Source organism: Schistocerca serialis, chromosome 1 (assembly GCF_023864345.2).
Source record: "Schistocerca serialis cubense isolate TAMUIC-IGC-003099 chromosome 1, iqSchSeri2.2, whole genome shotgun sequence".
NCBI lineage: Eukaryota > Metazoa > Arthropoda > Insecta > Orthoptera > Acrididae > Schistocerca > Schistocerca serialis.
In genome coordinates this window covers 577,004,046-577,030,630 of record NC_064638.1, presented here as the reverse complement: position 1 = coordinate 577,030,630, position 26,585 = coordinate 577,004,046, and the positions used below count along the sequence as shown (strand labels likewise).

The 26,585-nt window shown below is 44.2% G+C and overlaps 1 protein-coding gene and 1 non-coding gene across 3 annotated transcripts in view; both read right to left on the bottom strand.

The window, feature by feature from the left end:
* LOC126476614 (uncharacterized) overlaps positions 1-26,585 on the bottom strand; it is a 177,684-nt gene that overhangs the window by 95,881 nt on the left and 55,218 nt on the right. Inside the window, exons 2-3 of one of the 2 annotated variants that reach the window (XM_050103557.1) lie at positions 19,427-19,579; positions 14,812-15,261 (exon numbers count right to left, since the gene is read on the bottom strand). In XM_050103557.1, the coding sequence (XP_049959514.1) occupies positions 14,812-15,261; positions 19,427-19,579 (603 nt within the window). Of the gene's footprint in view, positions 1-14,811; positions 15,262-19,426; positions 19,665-26,585 lie in introns of those variants that run through there. The other variant, XM_050103556.1, reaches the window with a different exon arrangement.
* Trnan-guu (transfer RNA asparagine (anticodon GUU)) lies at positions 20,981-21,054 on the bottom strand. Its single transcript has one exon. It is a non-coding gene; the product is annotated as a tRNA-Asn (tRNA).

Here is a 26,585-nt window from a genome sequence, read left to right as displayed (position 1 = left end):
GACAAATTAATGAACAGCCCTTGGTCTTAAAATCTCTGTGTACTTCCCAGTTACAGTAAAGGAACACTGTAAAGCAGTCACATATAACATCATCTTCATAGAGTGTTCTTTAATTGACAAGTACACAGTGAAAAAAATTAGTAACAGTCTGCCACAGCATGATGTACAAGTAACAAGGCTAAAGGGAATGGAGACATACAAATGAAAAGTCACTAAAAAAAAAAAATTTAGATATATCCACTTGATATGTTAACATTTAAAATCAGACTTGAAGGGAAATCTTGGCAAGAAGTCTACACTGCAGACAACTTGAGTGACAAATTTAATACATTTCTGCAATTGAGTATCTTTTACCTTGATAGTTCCTATCCATTAAAAAGTAGTGGTAGAACTACAGTACCACTGAGTGAGAACCCAGTTTTCATTACTACTATTATGGTTGAGGGGAGCTATATCACAATATGAAGGATAGTCACGGGATAGTTAAATTTTTCACTTCTGTAGGAAATCAACAATGAATTAGACCAAGGAAATAGGGAGCCCTCAGAATAAAATTAACGTTATCTGATTAGTTGTAAAAGAAGTATCAGAGTAGAAGATGAGTGTTTAACATACTACATATCTACTGTCGGATAATGAAACTGTTGATGACCCATCGGGGACGTAGAAAAAATTTAATGATTCCAGTGAATAGTCAGCTAGACGAAGCAATATTTTGTTGGTAGAGCCAAGAGTGCAAAATTTTTACATTCTGGTGTTCCAAAGTATATGCATAACACAACAATGGGATAAAGGGCAGAAATAAATCAAATGTAATTATTAAATCATTTGCAAGAAGAGACTCACAGGGGCATCAGGTAAACTAATTATTGCACTATGCACTAATTTGATGCCTGTCCATCTGTGCTATGTGTTGGGGTCATAAGTTTGCAGAAAGATTAAAATACTCATTAGTAAAATAATTATATATAAAGGGAAGATCAAACAATGGAAAATCTAGGGTGTAATACTGAAAAAAAATATGCAAAGGATAGAGTGCTACACACTGTATAGTGGGGATGTTGAGCTGCAGCCAGGCACAACAAAAATACTGCTAAACGCATAAGCTTTCAGCCAGAAGGCCTTCATCAGAAATAGATAAAATACTGACACACACATTCATGCAAATGCAGCTCACAGACACAAACACACACATGACCAGTGTGTCTGGCTGCTGTGTCATGTGTGCGTGACGATGTAGTCTATTTAAGGACGACGTCTTTTGGTCAAAAGCTTACATGTTTAGTAGTCTGTTTGTTGTGACTGTCTGTGACTCAACAACTTTGCTATATGGTGAGTAGCAACCTTTTCTTTCCATACGTTTGTTATATAAGAAGGGAGAAAGAGATAATGTGGTCACTTAAGATAAATTGCTTCATACTGGCTAGGTGCAAAAGATTAGCAGCGCATCAGTACACATGTTTTGCTGTCTTATTAGTAGTTTGGCTTCAGAAATGGAGTATCAACATATTCTTTCTGCTAGGCACTAACACTGGTAAACAGTTAAGTTGGTAACAGTAGGTATCTCATTTGATTTAACAAAATCATTTGGCTGACTGTATCATTCAATACATTTTGGCACAAGAAACCCAATAAATTTGGTATTTTTCTATTTTAAGACGTCAGAAGTGTCATTAAAATAGATGTGGGATGTAATGTAAATGATTTAGAAAACAGAACGGTTTGTAACAACAGCTCATGGCTTGCCGAAAACATATTGTTGCTCAACAGCAACAGAACAGAGTCCATACAGATTATCTCGTACAACTCGTTTAAAAGCAAAATTTTACTATCACAGAATTATCAAATAATCAGTAAAGTTAAACATCATTCTAGAACAGGTAGATGAAAATATTCTGTGGAAGTATAAGCAACAGAAAGTGTACAGCTAATCATCCATAATATAAGCAAGATTTAAAATGATGAGGTTTTGGAAAATGCCATTCTTCAAACTGACTAATACAAAACACATTTACATGGATATGGCTACATTCTCGTGGTTGACTACATTGTGCTGGTACCACAGTTCCAAGACCTTGAAATTGGCCATGACAATGTAGTTTTATGTCGGGTTGTGTATATGTCTGTTAGTAAAGGGCACTGTTCAGAAATTCAGCAACATTTGGGATCTTTTCTACGTGTGTATTGCAGTCTCATATTTCTTTGAAGCATTACGTACAGTATCTTGTACAGATACTGCATATTTCTATTTTCGCAAGCACTGACAATAAGATGTGAAAGCTTGTTTTACGTAACTTATTTTAACGCTTAAGAATTGGACTGCTCATGTTCTCTACATACATTAATTAATCTCGTGGACAGCGTGAGCAGCTATTGTGACTGTTTGCTGATGACAATGTAGTATATGGGGAGTTATCATCATTAAGTGACCGTAGAAGGATAGAGAATGACTTAGACAGAAATTCTGTTTGGTGTGATGAATGGCAGCTTGCTCTTAAGTGTAGGAAAATGTAAGTTAATACGGATGAGTAGAAAAAATTATGATGCAGTGTTCAAATACAGCGTTAGTAGTGTGCTGTCTGACATAGTAATGTCAGTTAAACACCTAGGCGCTGCACTGCAAAGCAACATGAAATGGAATGAGCTTGTAAGGAAGGTAGTAGGAAGGTAAATTGTTTACTTTGGTTTATTGGGAGAATTTTAAGAAAATATAGCTATAGAACTCTAGTGTGATCCATTCTTGAATATTGCTCAAGCATTTGCCCCCCCCCCCCCCCCCCCCCCCCCAACACACACACATATTAATGGATGACGTTGAGCTGTTTAGAAGCATGCTGCTAGATTTGGATCAATATGTAAGTGCTATGGTGGCACTTTGTAAAATGAAATGGACATCCGTGGAGGTAAGATGGTATTATTTCCATGAAACACTACAGAAACAATTTAGAGAAGAGTCATTTGCAGCTGACTGCAGAACGATTCTACAGCTGTCTATGTACATTTCATGTAAGGATAATGAAGACAAAACAAGAAAAGAAAAATTAGGGCTTGTATGGAGGAATGTAGACAGCTGTTTTGCTTTGCTCTGTTTGCGAGTGGAATGAGGAAGAAAATGCCAGTATTGGTACATTGTGCCCTCCGCCATTCATCCTTTGATGGTTGCAGAGTATGCATATTGATGTAGAATATTCTCTGGTATCAAATTTTAGGGCAACTCTTTGCACTGACAAGTAACATTAGAGCCGAGAAATGAGACGACAGAGTAATCTGTGATACTAGTTGGTGAAAACCCTGCAAACTGTTGTTGAAGAGACTGAGTGTTAAAAGTATTCACGTCACTTGACTTGTAGTTAATATTATGGACACATTAAAAGTGGAAAATGGTTTGTTCTTTGATAACGCTTCTTCAGACATTGTACAGAAAAGTGTGTTTTGTTCTGCAGTCTGCATTTTTATTACTCGTTAAGTAGAAATGAATAGTTTTTCTCATTCTGGAATCATCACCCAGGCTGTGGCTGAGCCATATCTCTGAAATATCCTTTATTCCAGGTGAGCTGGTCTTTCAAATTTTGCAGGAGAGCTTCTGTGAAGTTTGGAAGGTGAGGTGGTGGTGATGATGATGATGATGATGATGATGATGATGATGATGGTGTTTGGTTTATGGGGCACTCAACTGCGCTATTATCAGCACCCGTACAAATTCCCAATCTTTGCTCAATCCAAACTCACCACTTTCATGAATGATGATGAAATGATGAGGACAACACAAACACCCAGTCATTTCGAGGCAGGTGAAAATGGAAGGTCGGAGATAAGGTACTGATGGAAGTAAAGCTTTGGGGAGAGTCTTGAGTCAAGCTTCGGTAGCACTTTTAGTAGAGCATTTGCTCACAAAAGCAAAGGTACCAAGTCTGAGTCTTGGTCTGGCACACAGTTTTAATCTGCCAGGAAGTTTCACATCAGTGCACACTCCACTGCAGAACGAAAATCTTACTCTAAATCCTACTGTCGTGTTGCCTCTAGCACCCCTCTTCCCTAACTTGGCACTTCAAGAGGTGGCTTGAGCCTTAAATCATCTTTGGTTCTGGTTATTTTTATGTAAGTGCTGTGCACCTGCTACTACTAGTGAACATCAACATGACCACATGAAGATTATCAAAGAACAGCAGTCACCAAAACTATGTAATAACAGACATCTGTTTATGGTGAGGGTTGATGCTTATAATTTAGTTTATTTTCCCCTTCTGATGCTGATAATTTAGCTCACAGGAATGTTCAGTCCTTGAATGAGTGTATTCAGATAATTTCTGGGGAGGATTACAAGTAAATTAGGATTTTAATTTAAATTTATAAGGATTCACAATTTCTTTCTTTGTCAGCTAGTAGGTTGCTCAGTTGTCACAGAACTCAGAACTTTGCTCTCAAAACAACATTTAGAGACGTACCCTATGTGTAAATTACTTTTGTTTCGTGTTTTGACTGTAAACCTGACAGACAAGCTCTATTGCTCAATGGGTCTCAGAATGCAATTCTATAGATCCAGGTTTCAAATCTTAGTCATTCCTTGGATAGTTTGTGTCACTTATCACTTCTTTTTCCTCTGGCAATGATTTCTTAATTTTAAAAATGGCTGGTTTCACCATGGTTAAATTCATATTCAAATGTATGTCCCTCCACAACTGGCTAACTAAGTCATGACAGAGGAAGGTAGGGGCATACCAGCTCCAATAGGATCTTGCCTAGTGAAGCACTGCGAGTTCAAACTTATCTTTGGGTCAGGGATAGCTTTACTTAACTTACAATTCAGTTGAAACTAATTTTTATTATTAGCAAAAAATGACATTAAGGAATAAATACTGAGTTGGTGCATACGTTCATAGTGTTTTTCCACAAGTTTAATAAACACAACAGATACAGATAACAGAGACTTAAGTCATTAATAATAAATTCTCCTTCACTATTTATAACAGCCTGCCAAAGCTGGGGGAACTTTTAATTCTGCAACTTTGGCAATCACATGGGTTCGACGCAGAGAACCTGTCAAGCCATTTTTGAGTGCTTTTTCATTCAGAAAGGAAGTTCGTTGAAGGTTGTTCAATAGAGAATGGAAAAGGTGAAAATGTGAGGGCACAGGATCCATGTGAATAAGGTGAATGTGGAATGACTTCCCAACCCAACTGATGCACAGTGTTTTCTGTCAGTCTGTTAGAATGCAGGCACGCATTATTGTGGAGTAGCATCACTTCATGCAGTCTTTTTGGTCATTGTTCTTGGACTTCATCTGCAAGACGTCTCAGTTGTTGACAATGAATGTCAGCTGTGATGGTTATGCCTCGGGAGGCAATTTGTAGCACACCATGCTGTCTCTGGATGGATGGAGAGGTTGGTATGGGCACACGACGGCAAGATCTTCAGCGCCCGCTCAATAACAGTGTGAGACGGGCGTCAAAAAAATACTCAGAACAGGAAGATAAAACAGAATGTAAAACACAGGTAACAAGGTTGAAAAAATATGTGCCTACCCATACCGAAGCAGGGGATGAAGTATGCCGCCAGCAGGAAAACATGGACAACACTGGAAGAAAGTGGGAGAAGGAACTAAAACAATATAGCAAATGTAAGTGGCTGGCTGACCACAAGGAAAAAAGGGAGGAGCCAGCCACTCTGCAGTACACTAAAACCTCCAGCCTAAAAGTTTTCGTCAGAGTCCAGACACATCACAAAACATTAAAACGCTAAACGCTAGATACACTTGTCTCCATAATGTCTCTGTTCTGTCAGATGCATAACATGCATGAATGTGTGCAGGTCTTTGTATGGGGAGCTGCTGCTTTGTTTGGGCTCAACCATTCCTCATCACTAGTAAAGACACCATTCCTCATCACTAGTAACGATACAGGAGAGCAATGGTTGGTGTTGTTCACAAATCAATTGATAATGTGCAAGCAGAGGAGTGCACATATGGATATTCACTCATTTTTGTGATTTTGGCTTAGAGTGTGCTGTCCTGATACACTCAATTTTTGAACCTGCCCCATTGTGTGAGGCGGGTCACTGTGCATTAATGCTTTTAAATGATATTCTTCAAACCCTGGAGGTCTTCCTGAACATGGAGGGTCACTAATGTTGAAGGAATCCTCCTTAAAATGAGAAAACCATTTTGCTGCCATTCTCTCTCCAATGGCATTATCCCCATACACAGCGCAAATTTTCTGGCTGCCTCCACTACTGTCACCTCTCTATCGAACTCAAACAGAAGAATACATCAGAAACGTTCAGATTCCTCCACTTTGCATTCCATTTTCTAGCATCCACAGCTCCACTAGATATCTCCAAATGACAACATGTAGAATCAGATAGCAACAGTGAACTACAAATAACAAATGACAATCAATAAATAAATCCATAACAACCTGGATGCCAACATGCAAAACAAAAATGGCACAAACTTAGGCACCAACCTAATATATTTGAAAATGAGTTTAGAAATTCCAAGATCATGAATGAAACTCCGTAGGTAGATGTATAAGGAAAGCAGTGTGGATGAGACATAATCCCATTACTGACAGCTAAAAAGGCAACAGTTGGGTGTAAAACTGAAATTGTGGGTATTGTAGTTCAACATGAATAAGAAGAGGTAATGTAACTAGGTGGAGGTGTATAAATGAGGGAGGAACAGTGGTGCTAATGATGAGAATAGATGCAACACAAATATGGATAGCAGAAGGAGCTAACATGGCAGACATTTTAGATTGCTCAAAAAGTTTAGTGAAGTGAAGAGCACAACTGGCCAAAGAAAAAAAAAAGCATGCACAGTAACTGGGTCTGATTAAACTGAAAAGAAACATGGGAAAAAGACAATATGAAGGATTTGCACTGCTGCTATTCTCTGCAGAGACTGCAAGAGGTGAATTCACAGTCGGAAGATGGATGAGAAAAGAATAAGTGATGCACCAGTTGAATATCCTTATTTACATTTTACTGCTTATGATTAATGGGCTAAATAAATAAAGAGGTTGGATAGATAAACTGGATGGAGTGAACTAAGAGTAACCCTGCAAGGGGCTACTGATAATATGATTCTAACAAATATAAAAAGTGGCATAGTAGAGGTAGCTGCAGAATTCATCTATAAGCAAAACACGGGCATCAACTTGAAGCCACGAAGATTCATGGATAGAATGAAAAACCTACTTAAATTTCATTTCCAGATTTAATACTGCTGCCATTTCATGTGCATGGGTACTTAGTTTTGGAGACAGCTGCCAATATTTGTTATTTTGAATTATATTCTGGGAGAAAAAAAGAACTTCATTGTTTCTCACAGAGACAGCAGAAGATTTCACAGATTGGATAGTGTCTTGAAAAGAAGCTGTGATGTGAACATAGCAAAAGTTAAATAAGGGTAATGGAGTGTAGTGGAATCAAATCGGGTAATGCTGAGGAGATTGTATTAGGAAATGAGACACTAAAAGTAGTAATGATTTCTGCTATTTGGGCAGCAAAATAACTGACAGTGATGAAAGTGTGGGGATTTAAAATGCATTGTAGCAATAATAAGAAAAGTTTTCCTTACAGAAGAGAAGTATGTTGACATTGAATATAGATTTAAATGCTGGAGATATTTGTTTGGATTACAGCCTTATAGGAAAGTGAAATGTGTATGATAAACAGTGCAGACAAAAAGACAGTAGACTTTTTGGAATGGTAAAGGGAAATCCTGAAGACAGGATGGATGGTCTATACAGGGTGTTACAAAACGGTACGGCCAAACTTTCAGGAAACATTCCTCACACACAAATACCCCCCTGCGGGTCCGGGGATTAGAATAGGCCCGCGGTATTCCTGCCTGTCGTAAGAGGCGACTAAAAGGAGTCCATCCCCCTCACGGGGGTAGTTCGCGCCTGCGTCCGGAGACGGACGGTTCCACGACCTATCATCGTGGTCCTTTTGGTTTTTTCACTTCTCGTTTCTTCCTTCCTTTTGTTGGTTCCTTTCTTTGCTCTTCTCCACCTCACTGTCTTCCTTACTCTTTCCCTTGCCTTCTCCTTGCCTTCTCATTGCCTTTTTCTCCTTGCCTTCTCATTGCCTTTTTCTCCTTGCCTTCTCATTGCCTTTTTCTCCTTGCCTTCTCATTGCCTTCTTCTCCTTGCCTTCTTATTGCCTTCTTCCCCTTGCTTTCTCATTGCCTTCTTCTCCTTGCCTTCTCTGGTCTTCGCCTCGGCGTTTGAGACAGTCTGTCCTCTTTCTCCCTCTCTCTCTTCTTTTTCCTCCTCTTCCTTCCTCCCTGTGCGTGCCTGAAGGCCGACCCACGCGTTCGCACGCGTAGCCGGTGACGGGGTAACGCGTAAGTCCCCGCCCTGGGTAGACATGTAAGGCACGCGCGTACCCCCTGGTAAAGGCCAGGCCCGGGGAGGGGTGATTGCCTGAGCTGATACCTTCTGACCATGCCGATTGGTCCCTCCGTCTGTTTCTCGGGAGGTGTGACCTGAGGTGTAAACATTCACCTAAGGCGGGAGTGCCCTCTGAGAGGGTCCCCACAAGGAAGGAGCGCGCCATCGGAGACGCTGGTAATCATGGGGGATTCCTCCGCAATGGATTCTACTCCATCTCTTTCGACTTCGACCCAAAAACGGAAACGTGACCAGCCAACAGTGACAAAAGTACTACCGCCTGCCCCACAGTTCCTCGTAGTTTCTCGAACTGAGGACGGAAAGGATTTTTCCTCTGTCAACCCTTTCGTTATTCAGAAGGGCGTAGATGCCATAGCCGGATCTGTCAAATCCTGTACCAGGTTGCATAACGGCACCTTATTACTGGAAACTGAGAATGCCTTTCAGGCACAAAAACTGCTTCGGGCCACCCTCCTGTACACGTTCCCTGTCCGGGTGGAGGCCCACCGAACTTTGAATTCGTCTCGTGGTGTGGTCTATACTGGCTCCCTCGACGGATTGACTGACGAGGAGCTTCAATCATTCCTCGCTGAGCAGGGCGTGACGGCTGTCCATAGGGTCATGAAAAAGGTCAACAATGACCTTGTACCGACCCGGACAATTTTCTTGACCTTCGATAGTGTTAAGCTGCCATCGCGCATCAAGGCGGGCTACGAGGTTATTTCTGTTCGCCCCTATATCCCGACACCTACGCGCTGCTACCAGTGTCAGCGTTTCAATCACACTCGACAGTCTTGTTCCAATGCGGCTAAATGTGTCACCTGTGGCAGGGATGCCCATGAGGGTGACTGTCCACCTCCGTCTCCTCATTGTGTGAACTGTCAGGGTGCCCATGCAGCATCCTCCCGCGACTGTCCTGTCTATAAGGAAGAACGCTGTATCCAGGAAATTCGGGTCAAAGAGAAAGTGTCCACCTCGGCTGCTCGCAAGCTATTGGCTAGTAGGAAGCCCACGCTGCTCCCAGCGGGGAAATACAGTACTGTCCTCGCCTCTCCTCGGACTACCCGGGAGGTAGCAACCCAGACATGCGATCTGACCTTCAGCACCACGGTCGTCCGTTCGGCCAGTGCTAAGATCGCGCGGTCGACGTCTCCTCTTCCTCCCATCACCCCACAGACACCAGCACCTTCTTCAGCTTCTGCTAAAACGAAGACACCGAAGTCAGATGCACGGGCCTTCAAGAAGGAACCATCCCGTGCAGACTTCCTCCGTACCTCGACCTCACAGCTTTCTACCGGTACTTCCACTACACGTCCTTCCAAAAAGGCGCATAGGAAGCACAGTTCTCCTTCCCCGCCACGGCGCATTTCTTCTCTTGCGCCACCCAGCGGCTGCCGCCCCAGGCCGTCATCCGTTTCGCCTGGCCGCACCGCTGGTCGCCGTACATCTGGCCGTTCACTGGCGGAGCAAGCTCCCCCTCCCGACCATCCTCCCGAGATGGCCGATGATCCTATAGACCCAATGGACGATGACTGTCCGCCTACTGATAGCGGCGGCAGTGCTCGCTCGAAGCCAGGCCCTAAGCGGCCTTCGAGGTGACCACTTCTCTCATCTTTCTTTTCTTACGATGGCACTTATTCACTGGAATATTCGCAGCATTCGCTCCAACCGAGAGGACTTGAAGTTGCTGCTCCGCTTGCACCGTCCGCTTGTCGTAGCCCTCCAGGAAACGAAGCTACGCCCCTGCGATCAAATTGCCTTGGCACACTACACCTCTGTGCGTTTTGACCTACCCCCTGTGGTAGGTATCCCAGCTCATGGAGGGGTTATGTTGCTGGTCCGGGATGATATTTACTACGATCCCATCACGTTGCACACCGGCCTGCAGGCAGTTGCCATCCGCATTACTCTCCCCACTTTTACGTTTTCCTTTTGTACCGTTTACACTCCATCGTCATCTGCCGTTACCAGGGCAGACGTGATGCAACTTATTGCTCAGCTACCTGCACCATTTTTGTTAACTGGAGACTTCAATGCCCACCATCCCCTTTGGGGCTCTCCAGCATCCTGCCCGAGGGGCTCCTTGTTAGCAGACCTTTTCAACCAGCTCGATCTTGTCTGCCTCAATACTGGCGCCCCTACTTTTCTTTCGGACACATCTCACACCTATTCCCATTTAGACCTCTCTATATGTACTCCCCAACTTGCACGCCGGTTTGAGTGGTATGCACTTTCTGATACATATTCGAGCGACCACTTCCCGTGTGTTATCCATCTCCTGCAGCATACTCCCTCTCCGTGCTCCTCTCGTTGGACCATCTCCAAGGCAGACTGGGAGCTCTTCTCTTCCAGGGCTACCTTTCAGGATCAAACCTTCACAAGCTGCGATCGTCAGGTCGCACACCTCACGGAAGTCATTCTCGCTGCTGCTGAATATTCCATCCCTCACCCTACTTCTTCTCCACGTCGCGTACCGGTCCCCTGGTGGACCGCAGCATGTAGAGACGCTTTACGTGCTCGTCGACGTGCTTTACGCACCTTTAAGCGCCACCCTACAGTGGCGAATTGTATTAATTATAAACGATTACGTGCTCAGTGTCGTCGTATTATTAAAGAAAGCAAGAAAGCCAGCTGGGCTGCTTTCACAAGCACCTTCAACAGTTCTACTCCTTCTTCTGTTGTCTGGGGTAGCCTGCGCCGGCTATCTGGCACTAAGGTCCACTCCCCAGTTTCTGGCTTGAAGGTCGCGAATGAAGTCCTTGTGGCCCCTGAGGCTGTCTCCAATGCCTTCGGCCGCTTTTTCGCCGAGGTTTCGAGCTCCGCTCATTACCACCCTGCCTTCCTCCCCCGCAAACAGGCAGAGGAGGCTAGGCCACCTGACTTCCGCTCCTCGAATTGTGAAAGTTATAATGCCCCATTCACCATGCGGGAACTCGAAACCGCACTTGGCCGATCACGGTCCTCCGCTCCAGGGCCTGATTCTATTCATATTCAGATGCTGAAGAACCTTTCTCCTGCGGGTAAAGGTTTTCTTCTTCGTACATACAATCGCATCTGGATTGAGGGACATGTTCCCTCATGCTGGCGCGAGTCTATTGTTGTCCCGATTCCTAAGCCGGGGAAGGACAAGCACTTGCCTTCCAGTTATCGACCTATCTCGCTTACCAGCTGTGTCTGTAAAGTGATGGAGCGAATGGTTAACTCTCGATTGGTTTGGCTGCTCGAGTCTCGACGCCTACTTACCAATGTACAATGTGGATTTCGTAGGCGCCGCTCTGCTGTTGACCATCTGGTTACCTTGTCGACCTTCATTATGAATAACTTCTTGCGGAAGCGCCCGACCGCGGCTGTGTTCTTTGATTTGGAGAAGGCTTACGACACCTGTTGGAGGGCGGGCATTCTCCGCACCATGCGTACATGGGGCTTTCGCGGTCGCCTCCCTCTTTTTATTCATTCCTTTTTAATGGATCGACAGTTTCGGGTACGTGTGGGTTCTGTCCTGTCCGACACCTTTCGCCAGGAGAATGGGGTGCCACAGGGCTCAGTTTTGAGCGTCGCTCTCTTCGCCATCGCGATCAATCCAATAATGGATTGCCTCCCAGCTGATGTATCAGGCTCCCTTTTCGTGGACGATTTTACCATCTATTGCAGCGCGCAGTGTGCACGTGTCCTGGAGCGCTGTCTTCAGCGTTCTCTTGACCGTCTTTACTCCTGGAGTGTCGCCAATGGCTTCCGTTTTTCTGCCGAGAAGACGGTCTGTATTAACTTCTGGCGCTACAAAGAGTTTCTCCCACCGTCCTTACGACTCGGTCCCGTTGCTCTCCCAATCGTGGAGACAACCAAATTTTTAGGCCTTACATTTGACAGGAAACTTAGCTGGTCTCCACATGTGTCATATTTGGCCGCCCGTTGTACCCGTTCTTTAAATGTACTCTGTGTTCTCAGTGGTCTGTCGTGGGGAGCGGATCGAACCGTTCTACTTCGTCTATATCGGTCGATCGTCCGCTCCAAGCTGGATTATGGGAGCTTCGTATACTCCTCTGCACGGCCATCCATCTTACGCCGCCTCAACTCCATACAACATCGGGGTTTACGACTTGCGATCGGAGCATTTTATACCAGTCCCGTAGAGAGTCTTCATGCTGACGCTGGCGAATTGCCACTCACCTACCGGCGCGATATACTGCTTTGTCGGTATGCCTGTCGGCTACTGTCAATGCCCGACCATCCGTCTTATCGTTCCTTTTTTGACGACTCTCTTGACCTTCAATACGGGTTGTATGTCTCTGCCTTGCTACCCCCTGGAGTTCGCTTTCGTCGCCTCCTTCAACACCTTCATTTTTCACTCCCTGCAACCTTTCGAGTGGGCGAGAGCCGCACGCCACCTTGGCTCCAAGCTCAGGTCCGCGTTCACCTCGACCTCAGCTCGCTCCCAAAAGAGGTCACCCCCGGTTCGGTCTACCACTCCCGTTTTTTGGAACTTCGTTCGAAGTTCATCGACATGACTTTCATTTATACAGATGGCTCTAAGACCAATGACGGGGTCGGGTGTTCCTTTATTGTCGGGGCACAAAGTTTCCAATACCGGCTCCATGGCCATTGTTCGGTCTTCACAGCTGAGCTCTTTGCCCTCTACCAGGCTGTTCTTTACATCTGCCGCCACCGACATTCTGCTTATGTCATCTGCTCAGATTCCCTGAGCGCCATCCAGAGCCTCAGTGATCCGTACCCGGTTCACCCTTTCGTACACCGGATCCAACGCTCTCTTCAGCAGCTGGTGGACGTCGGTACGCCGGTTAGCTTTATGTGGGTTCCTGGCCATGTCGGTATCCCTGGGAACGAAGCTGCAGATGCCGCGGCCAAGGCTGCGGTCCTCCAGCCTCGGACAGCTTCTTGTTGTGTCCCTTCGTCCGATTTTAGCAGGGTCATTTGTCGGCGCGTTGTGTCGCTGTGGCATGCCGATTGGGCTGCACTTACCGACAACAAGCTTCGGGCCTTAAAACCTCTTCCCGTGGCTTGGACGTCCTCCTCACGCCCTTCTCGGCGGGAGGAGGTCGTTTTAGCAAGGTTAAGAATTGGACACTGCCGGTTCAGCCATCGCCATCTGCTGACGGCTGCGCCGGCGCCGTTCTGCCCATGTGGGCACTTGCTGACGGTTAGACACATTTTAATGTCCTGTCCTGATCTTAACACACTGCGCCTCGATCTTAACCTGCCTAATACTTTCGATGCCATTTTAGCGGATGACCCACGAGCAGCTGCTCGTGTTCTTTGTTTTATCAATTTGACACACCTCGCTAAGGACATTTGATGATGTTTTTTAATCCTATGCCTGTCAGTCTGTCTTTTATTGTGTTTTCCCTTTTAGTTGTTGTTGTCAACTTGTGCCTCGCGGTGCATTCTTAGAGTAGTCAGGGCGCTAATGACCATTGAAGTTGTGCGCCCGAAAACCACAAAAAAAAAAAAAAAAAAAAAAACACACAAATAAAGAAAAGATGTTATGTGGACATGTGTCCGGAAACGCTTAATTTCCATGTTAGAGCTCATTTTAGTTTCGTCAGTATGTACTGTACTGCCTCGATTCACCGCCATGATTTCATATGGGATACTCTATCTGTGCTGCTAGAACATGTGCCTTTACAAGTACGACACAACATGTGGTTCATGCACGATGGAGCTCCTGCACATTTCAGTCGAAGTGTTCATACGCTTCTCAACAATAGATTCGGTGACCGATGGATTGGTAGAGGCGGACCAATTCCATGGCCTCCACGCTCTCCTGACCTCAACCCTCTTGACTTTCATTTATGGGGGCATTTGAAAGCTCTTGTCTACACAACCCCGGTACCAAATGTAGAGACTCTTCGTCCTCGTATTGTGGACGGCTGTGATACAATACGCCATTCTCCAGGGCTGCATCAGCGCATCAGGGATTCCATGTAATGGAGGGTGGATGCATGTATCCTCGCTAACGGAAGACATTTTGAACATTTCCTGTAACAAAGTGTTTGAAGTCACGCTGGCACGTTCTGTTGCTGTGTGCTTCCATTCCATGATTAATGTGATTTGAAGAGAAGTAATAAAAGAGCTCTAACATGGAAAGTAATCGTTTCTGGACACATGTCCACATAACATATTTTCTTTCTTTGTGTGTGAGGACTGTTTCCTGAAAGTTTGGCCGTACCTTTTTGTAGCACCGTGTATAACTAATGAAGAGTTAGTGAATCAAAATGGATATAATAGAGCTGTAAGACACAAAATGACTGAAAGGAGGGATATGTTTGACTGGACACACCCATTTGGCATCAAGAAACATGACAATGTTATCATGCTGTCAAGGTTTCCAATTAACTTTTCCAAGTAATAAGGGTGTCACACTTTGCAGCCACTGGAGTACGCAGAATGATGGTACACCTACCTGAGAAGGCCCGGTCATCATCAGCGTCCCCACTGCTATTGCCAGCCCCGCCGCCCACCATGCCCATGCCTTTCTTGTATATCTCGAGGGCTGGCAAAAAGAGCAGAAGGCATATGACAGCAATAAACTTGACAATCAGTTTGAAGATGACCACTTTTAGGATGATCTTGAAGAGCAGGCTGATATCGAAAGGGATAGGTGGGAAGAAGTGATCGGGAGCAGCATAGGGTGCCGGGGAGAGGTCGTGGTGGTCGTGATGGTGATGGTGATGGTCGTGGAGGGGCGGGCGCACTGGTGCTGGGTAGGGTCCCCCATTGGGCAGGTGTGGCGGTCCGTAGACAGGCCGTGGTTGTGGTGGACCATAGATTCCGCTCGGTGGAGGGCCGTAATTGCCACTGGGCCCACCTCCAACTGGCCCAGCATACACTGGACTGGGTTCTCCAAAGTAACCTGCAACAGGAGGAGGAGGGGAAAAATTATTATGCATTTGAATCACATGATACAGTAGCTAACCTGCCAGGGGAACTACAAGAACATGCTTCGTTATGTCTACATCCACAAACTACACTCCTGGAAATGGAAAAAAGAACACATTGACACCGGTGTGTCAGACCCACCATACTTGCTCCGGACACTGCGAGAGGGCTGTACAAGCAATGATCACACGCACGGCACAGCGGACACACCAGGAACCGCGGTGTTGGCCGTCGAATGGCGCTAGCTGCGCAGCATTTGTGCACCGCCGCCGTCAGTGTCAGCCAGTTAGCCGTGGCATACGGAGCTCCATCGCAGTCTTTAACACTGGTAGCATTCCGCGACAGCGTGGACGTGAACCGTATGTGCAGTTGACGGACTTTGAGCGAGGGCGTATAGTGGGCATGCGGGAGGCCGGGTGGACGTACCGCCGAATTGCTCAACACGTGGGGCGTGAGGTCTCCACAGTACATCGATGTTGTCGCCAGTGGTCGGCGGAAGGTGCACGTGCCCGTCGACCTGGGACCGGACCGCAGCGACGCACGGATGTACGCCAAGACCGTAGGATCGTACGCAGTGCCGTAGGGGACCGCACCGCCACTTCCCAGCAAATTAGGGACACTGTTGCTCCTGGGGTATCGGCGAGGACCATTCGCAACTGTCTCCATGAAGCTGGGCTACGGTCCCGCACACCGTTAGGCCGTCTTCCGCTCACGCCCCAACATCGTGCAGCCCGCCTCCAGTGGTGTCGCGACAGGCGTGAATGGAGGGACGAATGGAGACGTGTCGTCTTCAGCGATGAGAGTCGCTTCTGCCTTGGTGCCAATGATGGTCGTATGCGTGTTTGGCGCCGTGCAGGTGAGCGCCACAATCAGGACTGCATACGACCGAGGCACACAGGGCCAACACCCAGCATCATGGTGTGGGGAGCGATCTCCTACACTGGCCGTACATCACTGGTGATCGTCGAGGGGACACTGAATAGTGCACGGTACATGCAAACCGTCATCGAACCCATCGTTCTACCATTCCTAGACTGGCAAGGGAACGTGCTGTTCCAACAGGACAATGCACGTCCGCATGTTTCCCGTGCCACCCAATGTGCTCTAGAAGGTGTAAGTCAACTACCCTGGCCAGCAAGATCTCCGGATCTGTCCCCCATTGAGCATGTTTGGGACTGGATGAAGCGTCGTCTCACGCGGTCTGCACGTCCAGCACGAACGCTGGTCCAACTGAGGCGCCAGGTGGAAATGGCATGGCAAGCCGTTCCACAGGACTACATCCAGCATCTCTACGATCGTCTCCATGGGAGAATAGCAGCCTGCATTGCTGCGAAAGGTGGATATACACTGTACTAGTGCCGACATTGTGCATGCTCTGTTGCCTGTGTCTATGTGCCTGTGGTTCTGTCAGTGTGATCATGTGATGTATCTGACCCCAGGAATGTGTCAATAAAGTTTCCCCTTCCTGGGACAATGAATTCACGGTGTTCTTATTTCAATTTCCAGGAGTGTATAAGGGGCGATCGAAAAGTTTCCATTTGAGGGCATTGCTGCAGCGTATATGTAATGAAGCTTGACTCTGATGTGGATGTAGAAGCAGTGACATGTAGTCAAGGGATTAGTGTGGCTTTTGTGTATTTCTGACATGCATTTGGTAAATGTGGGAATGTAAACTATGGCGATGTTATTCCCAAATGCGTCCAAATAGGACCAACATGCTGTTATACTTCTCTTAGCTCCCAAAGGACAAGCGACAGTAGACATCCATTGGAGAATGAAGAATGCGTATGCAGTAGCATGTCTGTCGAAAACTACCATAGTGGAACGGTGCTGCTTCATCGTAATACACACTCCCATATTGCAAATATTGTAACGCAACTCGAGAGGGAGACACTCGACTTCCTCCCCCCTGTAGCCCTCATGTATCTCCAAGCAGTTATCATGCCTACAGTCTCTTAAAAAAGGCCTTGAACAATTGATGATTCCTGTTGGACAAAGGGTGCAACAGGCAGTTATGGGCTTCTTCATGCAGCAGATCACAGTGTTTTACCATACAGGTATCTTCAACCTGGTGCAGCATTTGGATGATTGCCTCAATCCTCATGACTATTTTGCCTGTTTGGCATACCCGTTCAGGATAGTACAGCCTTTGAATGGAAACTTTTTGATCACCCCTTATGCTATGACAATGAACAATAGGACTTTATTCCAAATTCATTCTCACAATGCAGGTAAAGCAAGCTACATCAAAAGATAGTACACAAACTTTATAAATTGTATTAAAAATATCATAAACTTTCATTCATAAAGGTAACAAATTTCCTGGATGAATGTATGATCATAGTGATTTTTGTGAACACAGCCCTGTAGACCACTTAATATATTTCTTTACTTTTAATGATGTTTCAGCTACTGCCCATCATCAGATCAAAATTTAAAACTTGCAATACAAGTTTCAGTGTCAGTTCCAATAAAACATATGCCTAAGCAAGGTGCCGACTGCCAATGGCCATTTAATACACCACTTAGACATAAGTTTTATTGAAAGTGACAGTAAAACTTGTTCCATAAGTTGTAAGTTTTGATCTGATGATGGCAGTAGCTGAAACATTCTAATAAATACAGAAATATGTTAAATGATCTAGATGGTTTTATTCACAAAAATTTAACTTGTCTCAGTAACTGTTTAAACCTGTATTTTTTGTAAGTATTCCATGGACAGTAGAGGAAGGAAAATGAGGATGATTAGAGTTTATTTCCCCGTTAATGGTGCAGTCATGGGGCCCATTTGTTGTCCTGCATGGGTGGAACACAAAGAGGGATTATCTCAGTATTCTGGCTGTGTGTCTTCACCCAATGCTGTCTTCCCTAGTGAATGGTCTGTGTAATAGATCAAAAATTCCTACATTCATGCTTCTGCAGTTGGCAGTTCGATGTACATGTTGATGACACACAAAACCTCATATTGATCTTTCAGTTTCCTGACATGAAATGAAACTGAACCTTTGTGAGGAAATTTTGAGGACAAGCTGTGCAGCCGATTTCCTCCTCCAAGGCAAGGGTGCTATGGAGTAAGTTTAATATTTAGGTAGACAAATGGTGACTTGTGAGTATCCATAAAAAATTCCGGTTCTGAAACAGTCAAAAATGTGTCTAATGCCGACTTTTAAATCGTTTTCTTGAATGACAAGCACCTGACTACAACATATTTTTTACTTTCCTTGAGAGCTAAGAGGGAGGGACACGTTGCTCCAAGGAGATTTTCTACCTCTGCGTTATTTTTGCAGGTAGAGTGAGCACGTATCCTTCTGAAAATTGAGAATGACTTTCTCACATCGGATAAAAGCTGTAATTAAATGGTTCAAATGGCTCTAAGCACTATGGGACTTAATATCTGAGGTCATCAGTCCCCTAGACTTAGAAGTACTTAAACCTACCTAACCTAAGGACATCACACACATCCATGTCCGAGGCACGATTCGAACCTGCGACCGTAGAGCTGTAATTAATGCGAGATGAGCAGACAGTCTGATAATAAAGGTTTTGTCTCTTTTTTTTCATAGACGGACCAAGATAGTGCAGTGATTGGCATGCTAGACTTGTATTCGGGAGGATGATGCTTCAAACCCGTGTCCCGCCATCAGGCCATCTACATTTAGGTTTTCTATGAGTTCCCTAAATCACTCCAGGCAAATACTGAGATGGTTCTTTTGAAAGTGCACGGCCGATTTCTTTCCCCATGCTACACACAATCCGAGCTTGCACTCTGTCTCTGATTACCTCAATGACGACGGGACGTTAAACGCAATCTTTCTTTCTTTTTCTTTTTCATAAATGCTTGTATTATTCTGCTCAACTGTGCAGAGTAATGTGACGTTCTCTTCCAGCCCTGTGAAGTTAGTCTCTAAGTTTTCTTACGACCTGAGTGAGTGCATCATTGACGTAAACGTACAAACTGCTTATTTTTCAGTGGGATATGTGATCAATAGCACCAAATTTCTGAGGTGTTTATGCCGCGCTAGTAGCGTTAGCTTTAAATACGTTTCGTAGGTAAGTCAGCGCTCGTCAGCTCTCGTGACTGTGGACAGCAGTGTGGGTAAGGGAGTAAACAGTTAAGGCTAGAGCAACTGCGCTCCCACCTCCTCCTCCATTGGCACCGATGAGGTCGCCCCTGCCATATGAATCTGCATAAGCGTCCAAGTAGGTGTCTCCACGTGGTTCAGCTTTCGGCGGATCGTCAGCTGATGATGTACCCAGCAGCAGTAAGGATGTCAATATCCACCACGAAGCACCTGAAACATAACACATAGTCCACACCATCACTTTTCCGCTTCTGAGAAGAATGAACGCGACAGCCGGTAGCGGCTCGGGTGTTTATCATATGCTCTGGTACACAAGCTTGAGCATCCTCAAGTAATGAAGGTAAGAAAGAGTACCTATCGTAAGTTTAAATAAACTTAATTTCATCCACCATAAACGATGTTTTTTGAAAACCTTTAACTATGTCAGTAATGATATAAACAAAAAGTACTTCACCAATTACGTAAGTTCCTTCATGCGTAGCGCGACACGTTACAGTACACGAATTTATTCACTTTCAAATGCTGTGGGAGTTTACATTACTATTGTATATGCCGTAGTATCTTAGCACCAAATCATAGTTCAACGTAAAGCGAACAGTGTGCAAGCTGTATGCGATTTTCTGCGTACAAAACCTGGGAAAATACTCTTAGACCAGTGAAATGCAACTGCAGGGAGAGAGAATCAGAACAAAACACTAATGTAAATTCCCCCAGCAAATGAAAATGAGAATAAATTCCTGAAACGCGTCGTGCTACGCATGAAAACGTGTAACTGGTGCACCAATTTCTTATTTAGATTATTAAATTACACCGCTTCTACAAAGTAAAAATGAACAGTCCGTATCTAAACGCTTTAATAGTGTACCTGGTGCGCTAACAGCGATTGAAAAGTAAAAGCCCGGAAGTAAAGTGATTTCAAATGAAGCCTACATAGATTTCAATTAACGAAAGCAACGCTTTCGAAGGGTATGTGAAAAAATAGCGTTCTCTCTTGTGCTGTCTTTGCCTATCTTCTTCTGATTTGCAATGCATTTCCCCTTTCCCTTGACATTGTACTAGGTGTAACGTAAACTATAACCTCTCTCCTTCCTTCGACGTTGTATGGACTTGGCAATCGCGAAGGCAGCAATTCAGATTTCCGTCTGGTCATCCATATTTAGGTTTCATGTTGTTTTCTTAAGTAGCGTAAGGCAATGTCCCTTGGAAAGGATACGGCCGATTTCTTTCTCCAACCTTCCAATGTCATATATCTCTAGTCCTCGATGGGACGTGTAATCTTAGTCTTCCTTTGCAGCTGTTTCGGTATCAGGCAACGAGCAATGAAATTCATGAGTCACAGTCAGATTTGAGATGTTGAGGCAAGTAAATAAAGAAGGCGTCCAAACTTTGATCGCCACAAAGATCTTTTCAGTAGTTTACGAGTCAATTTCTCGATCATAGTCGGCGAATTAACATACAATTGTGGAACGTCGCAGCAGGTAAGAAACGACTGAGAAATTTGGGCATTAAAAAAAAAAGAAAAAAAGAAGGTATTTAGAGCTATGAGAGTGGAGAATGGTCGAATTTCATTCACTAAGGTAAAGTGTACCAAACTACATATTTAAAAATTATCGCCCCCGGGTGGGCTCGAACCACCAACCTTTCGGTTAACAGCCGAACGCGCTAGCCGATTGCGCCACGGAGGCTTGTGTTCCGTATTCGCCATTTTTCTGCATCATACCAAGATTGTCGATTTTTGCGAACCATTGTGAAACATTTCAATTTGATAAAGTATTTTCGGCGCAGTCTTACTTCGTCTCAGCTTGAAGACATTTTGTTCGAAGTACAACAACTAAGCTTGGCCGATAATTTTCTACAACGCAGACTATTGTATCTCGGTCACTGATAGCAAAATATCCAGATTAAGGTTATCCATTATGGACATTGCAGAAAACCGTGGCTGTATAAGTAATGAAATATAAATACAGATAACTAAAAGCGGTGAGTTATGAAACATTTGTTTATTTCCATAAACTAGTTTTCACTTTTTTGAAGGCTTAGCGTGCGCCACGAAAAGGCTTGAAAACTAGTGAAATCTACCGTCGATTCCTGGTGTATTAACATAATGATTAATGAATGGACAACATCGTACATGTTCTACAGGAATCCTGTAGCGTATACATTATATTGTGCTTTTCATTTATTAATTGAAAATCAGTTTATGGAAATAAACCATGTCAACTATTTCTCAAATGACAGGTCTCAGCTACATGCATTTGTATCCAACAAAAAAACTATCCATTCTAATCTTTGTTAAGTACAGATGATCACACGCTAGGAGCACCCATAGACGTGTCAGATTGGTGTACCTACCTACACGAGATATCATTTTGTGAAAAAAGACAGATAACGTTTGGACTGAAAACCGGTACCGCAGATCATTTGTCTAACGCTCTTCCGTACATGATACCTGTTTGAATATGTTTCAGATCTGACGGTGATAATGATCGCTTGTGAATGGAACCATTCCATGTTACCGTTGTGAGCGGTGTTCAGTTTTCATTTGACTGCCCCCCGCCCCCTCCCCCCATATTCCCATGTCCGACGTATAGCACTGTTTCTTGAAACAGCACAAGTAACCTTCCACAGGATAACTGGCATCTGTCTGCTGATTCGAGTTTTCAAAATCTCGGATGCTCTCCCATGGATCACACAAACCTGTGACCATTCTTGCTGCCTTTTTGCATGTCAGTGGTCCCAGTTGGTCGCATTTAGTTTGGATCTGACACACTAGAGCAATATTCTAGGACGAATCACCTTTGTAGAGCAGTCTCCTTTGTAGGGTGACTACATTTAAAGTTCAGCTACTTCCAGAAGTCCAGTGTGGGATGTAATTATCGTATGGCTGCGAAACTTGGTAGCTATGCTAATGTATTAATACGGAACCGATTTACCCTGGATAACATTAGTTTCAATTTTGGCCGCGGGGACAGATCTGGTACTGTACAGCATCTCGTCGCTGTCTCCAGTGCTCATATTGAACCAGCTGTTTAGCGCTGTTAATAATAAACTTTCTCACTTGTTTGACCTTTTCTGCCCACGTCCCATTCCTAATCCATCACTTATGGAAAAGTTGCTGTATGTCTTTCTTGCATTCACAGCGCCAGATTTGCGCCTGGTGGCCAAAATTGTAACTAATGTTTAACACATTAGGATACCTACCAAGCTTCGCTGCCATATGTTAATTAAACCCCACGTTGGACCTCTGTGAGTAGCTGCACTTCAGTTATAAACATCCAGTACCAACGAACTGAAGTCTGCCAAGTGGCTAAACTAGATCTGAGTCTATGCGACCATTTCATATCGTGTCCAGGCAAATAGCCACATCCAGACGTTTCTACGACTTGATTGATTCCAATTGTGACTCACTGATATTATAGTCATCATCATTACCGTCATCATCATCATTATCACAAGTCACTGTGGTCATTACTGAGCGCCATGAACCCATGAACCAAGTGTCTCCATCCTGAACAGTTACCAGATTCTCTTACAACCTGCTGAAGAGTAGACCATAGATCTTCTTGATTTGATCCATCCGCCTGCTCGCTGCTCTTCTCCTGGGTTTCTTGCCCTCCATCTTTCCTTCCATGAGTATTTTCTCCATATTTTCTCGTACTATCGCCAAAGAACTGGACGGGAGATGAAATGCGCCTGGAGATAATGAGTTGCTGAAAAATTATCGCATTTATTTTTCTTTCGGTCCATTTTATATACAGCATCCTGAGCCAGCACAGAAGTTCGAATGCATCAGTATGCTGCTTGTCTTTGGCCTTAAGGGTACACGTTATGCAACCGTAAAAGAAGACGGAAAACGCGAGTGTTTCAACAAGACGGACCTTTGTAGTGTTGGTTATCGCTTTGTTCTGCCAAATCTTGGTGAGTTCCTTCATAACCACACGCCCTAACGTGATCCGCTTTTTTTGTATCATCTTGACAGCTTCCTGTGTCCCATATGACTGATCCAAGACTCATGAAATAATGCACGACTTCAAGTTTCTTTAATCGACTTGTGAGTTGGATTTGTGCCCCTCGATCAATTAACATGGATTTGAACTTGCTGAGATTGAGGTCTAATCGATATGATAGACTAATGTGTTGTACTTTTGTTAGTGGCTCGGCATGATCATCTTCGCTGCTGGCAAGAAACAGAAATCTGAGACTGTTAATAGTTCTAACACCAATTGAGATGCCTTTATTCCAAACATCAAGGGCGTTCCTAATGACGTCTTCTGCATAGACGTTATACAGTTGGGTATAGGACAACATTGTCCCACACCTTTTGATATAATGAAGAAATCGGACGTGCCAGCACAGTCATAGGACGCGAAGTTTTAGACTTGTCAATATTTAAAACAAGTTGTAAATGTTTGAACCGCTTTGAAATCGTATTAAGTTTTGACAGAATTTTGAGTGTCTTTTTCATACAGTCATTCGTTATGGATAGGTACACCATCTGCAAGTTGTTTGAAGTTACTATTAATATTATCTGGCATTGAGTAATGCAAGTCGTGATTAGCAAAGGTCGCAATGTACTTCGCTAGGTTACTCCTGAGGTTACTTCTGCATCATTCGATGGTGCTCCACACATCACTCCGGTAACTGGCCCGCAAAAGTCATCCCATTAAAGGATCGGACCCTCCAAATAACAGAACAATTAGGCGTTGGGTAGCAGTAATGAACCTGCCGACCAGTGTTCACGGAGAATGGCGCGAGACTGTGCCGCCGAAATATCCTTACAGAAAATGTGGACTTTGGTTGGACTTGGCCAGACCAACATACAGTCGAGACCAGGTTATCTCAGATTAGTACAGAATTCAATTCATGACACTCGTATTAGAGTACTCGTGTTCGCCGCATTTTTATCCCTTCCTCTGACGCAAAATTGCAGAATGGGCATAAATCGCCCTCACACTGGACGTGATAACTAACATCCACGCAGTTTGCGATAGAATTTCACGTTGCGAAGGATTCACGCACGTGAACGATGCATTAAGGCACGTCGAGAAGTCAGCAAAATGCTACGAATGATGGACCAGGACCATGCAACACAGCTTTCTACATCATACAGTGCACTGAGCAGATGCCATAAGCGAATACAGATTACTAAAGCTTAATTGGCGTTTATGATGGTTTTTGTAACATGAATATATGCCGTTCCATGGCAGTGGCACATTTAAAATGTATAAGAAAAGGCGTCGTATTTGATAAAATTTGTTATAGTAAAATGTCGGGTAGTGATACATTGTGAAAAGTACAAAGATATAGGATGGAAATGTTTCAGATACTTTACTCAACCAATGTCTCTATGCTTCTTCACAGATCTAGTAGAAATAAAAATTTCTTTGGAGATAAAGTTGGAAGGTAAGGGAGGAAACCACTTAGAAATACAAATCGTGATGACAGTGTTACATGCACGTACGTAAAATGTGGAAACAAACTGTCTTCTCAATCCTGGTCAGTCACTAAAATTTTAACGGCTCATTAATGTTCGAAACTGTGTTTACTTGTCTACGTACATGATCAGTGATTTTTTAAGCAGGAGACTATATAATATTTTTCGAGCACACCTTTCAACGTATTCAGTACCTTTTGATACAATTCCCTCCAATTTGCCACAATTTTCCACTCTTTTTGTCAATCTAAGATGAATTGTGAGATACTACAGCAGCTTCAGATAGAAGGCCATCTCTTCATTATTAACTGTCTCACAAAATGGAAGAATTTATAACGAGATCCACAAAAAAAGATGGGTTCTGCTCAGCAACATCCACAACCACCGTGAGTACTACAGAATGGCTCCGGCCACACTCTTATGAGTTTAAGCACTTCTGCTGGCCACCAAACTCCCCAGACGTGAACGTTACTGAGAATATGAGATGCCTTGCGAGTGTTGTTCAGAAGAGATCTCCATGCCCTCGTACTCTTATGGATTTATGGACAGCCCTGCAGGATTCATGATGCCAATTCCCTCCAGCACTACTTCAGACATTGGTCGAGTCCATGCCAGGTCATGTTGTGGCACTTCTGCGTGCTCGCGGGGGCCCTACACGATGTTAGGCATGTGTGCCAGTTTCTTTGGTTCTTCAGTGTATGTACCCGCGTATTTTCTCATATGTCTCCCCTTAAAGGAAGTCGCCGCTGGTGTAGCGAACAAGGCCTCTCGCTGGAAAGCAGAAAACCTTTATTCAATTCCCGTTTGATTTCTGCGGTTTTTTTTTTCTTTTGTATTTTTTTCTGCAGCCAAAGTGATAGTAGTAGTAGAGTTAATGGGACAAGGTAGTCAACAAGGAATAATGGCGTGTTTACAGACGACGAGGGTCAATCGACTTACGTGATAGAAGTCATACCGCCAAACTGTAAAGCGTTGTGCCAGCCTTATGGTGTTTATTTTATCGCCAAGTTAAAAACTTCGTTTCAGCGCTTCAAATTACTGTCTGCTTCTGGAAATACAGCGGGAATTTCACAGCCGAGCGGATGCAATGATGATTCACAGCATAATTCATGACCTACCTTTAGCACTGATTTTTCAATCTTATCGTATGCGACCATCTAGTTGTTCGAAGGAAACTGAGGACACGTAACAGAGTCAGTGAAAGTGGCATTCTATATCGACCAGGATTAAATTTTTAGTTCTTTACTAATCCAAGTCGTTTGGGAAATTGATTCCTATTGATTTGTTTACCTCATTAAGCCACTTATGTCTGCCAATTTCAAACGAAAAAAATACAAATAAGAAAAAACTGCGGAATGCAGCTGGGAATGAAACACAGATTCGCCGCTCTGAAGCCAGACGCCTTGGTCGCTACAGCAGCGGCGCTATATTTTAACAGCTCGTACCTTGTGGATACATAAGCGGCAGTCGAAAAAGTTCCTTTCTTCGATTTGTAGAGAAACTTGCGTTTGTGGACGTTATACATGCTGCTGAAAAACACTCAGTTTTATCTGTCCATCCCCTCAATTCTGATTCGATTGCGTGTCATGTACTACATGTATAGTTTGCGCAGAAACAAGGGGTTGTTGAGCCAAAAAACCTTAAAAGAGTCTTTCATTCTAGGTTGTACACAAGCGACCGGCCAAATATGAGCCGAATCGGTTGGTTGTGTCTGAGTCCTTCCCCTCCTTAGCATCAATTAATTTAATTCTACTACATTTCATTACCCTTGTTTCACTTTTA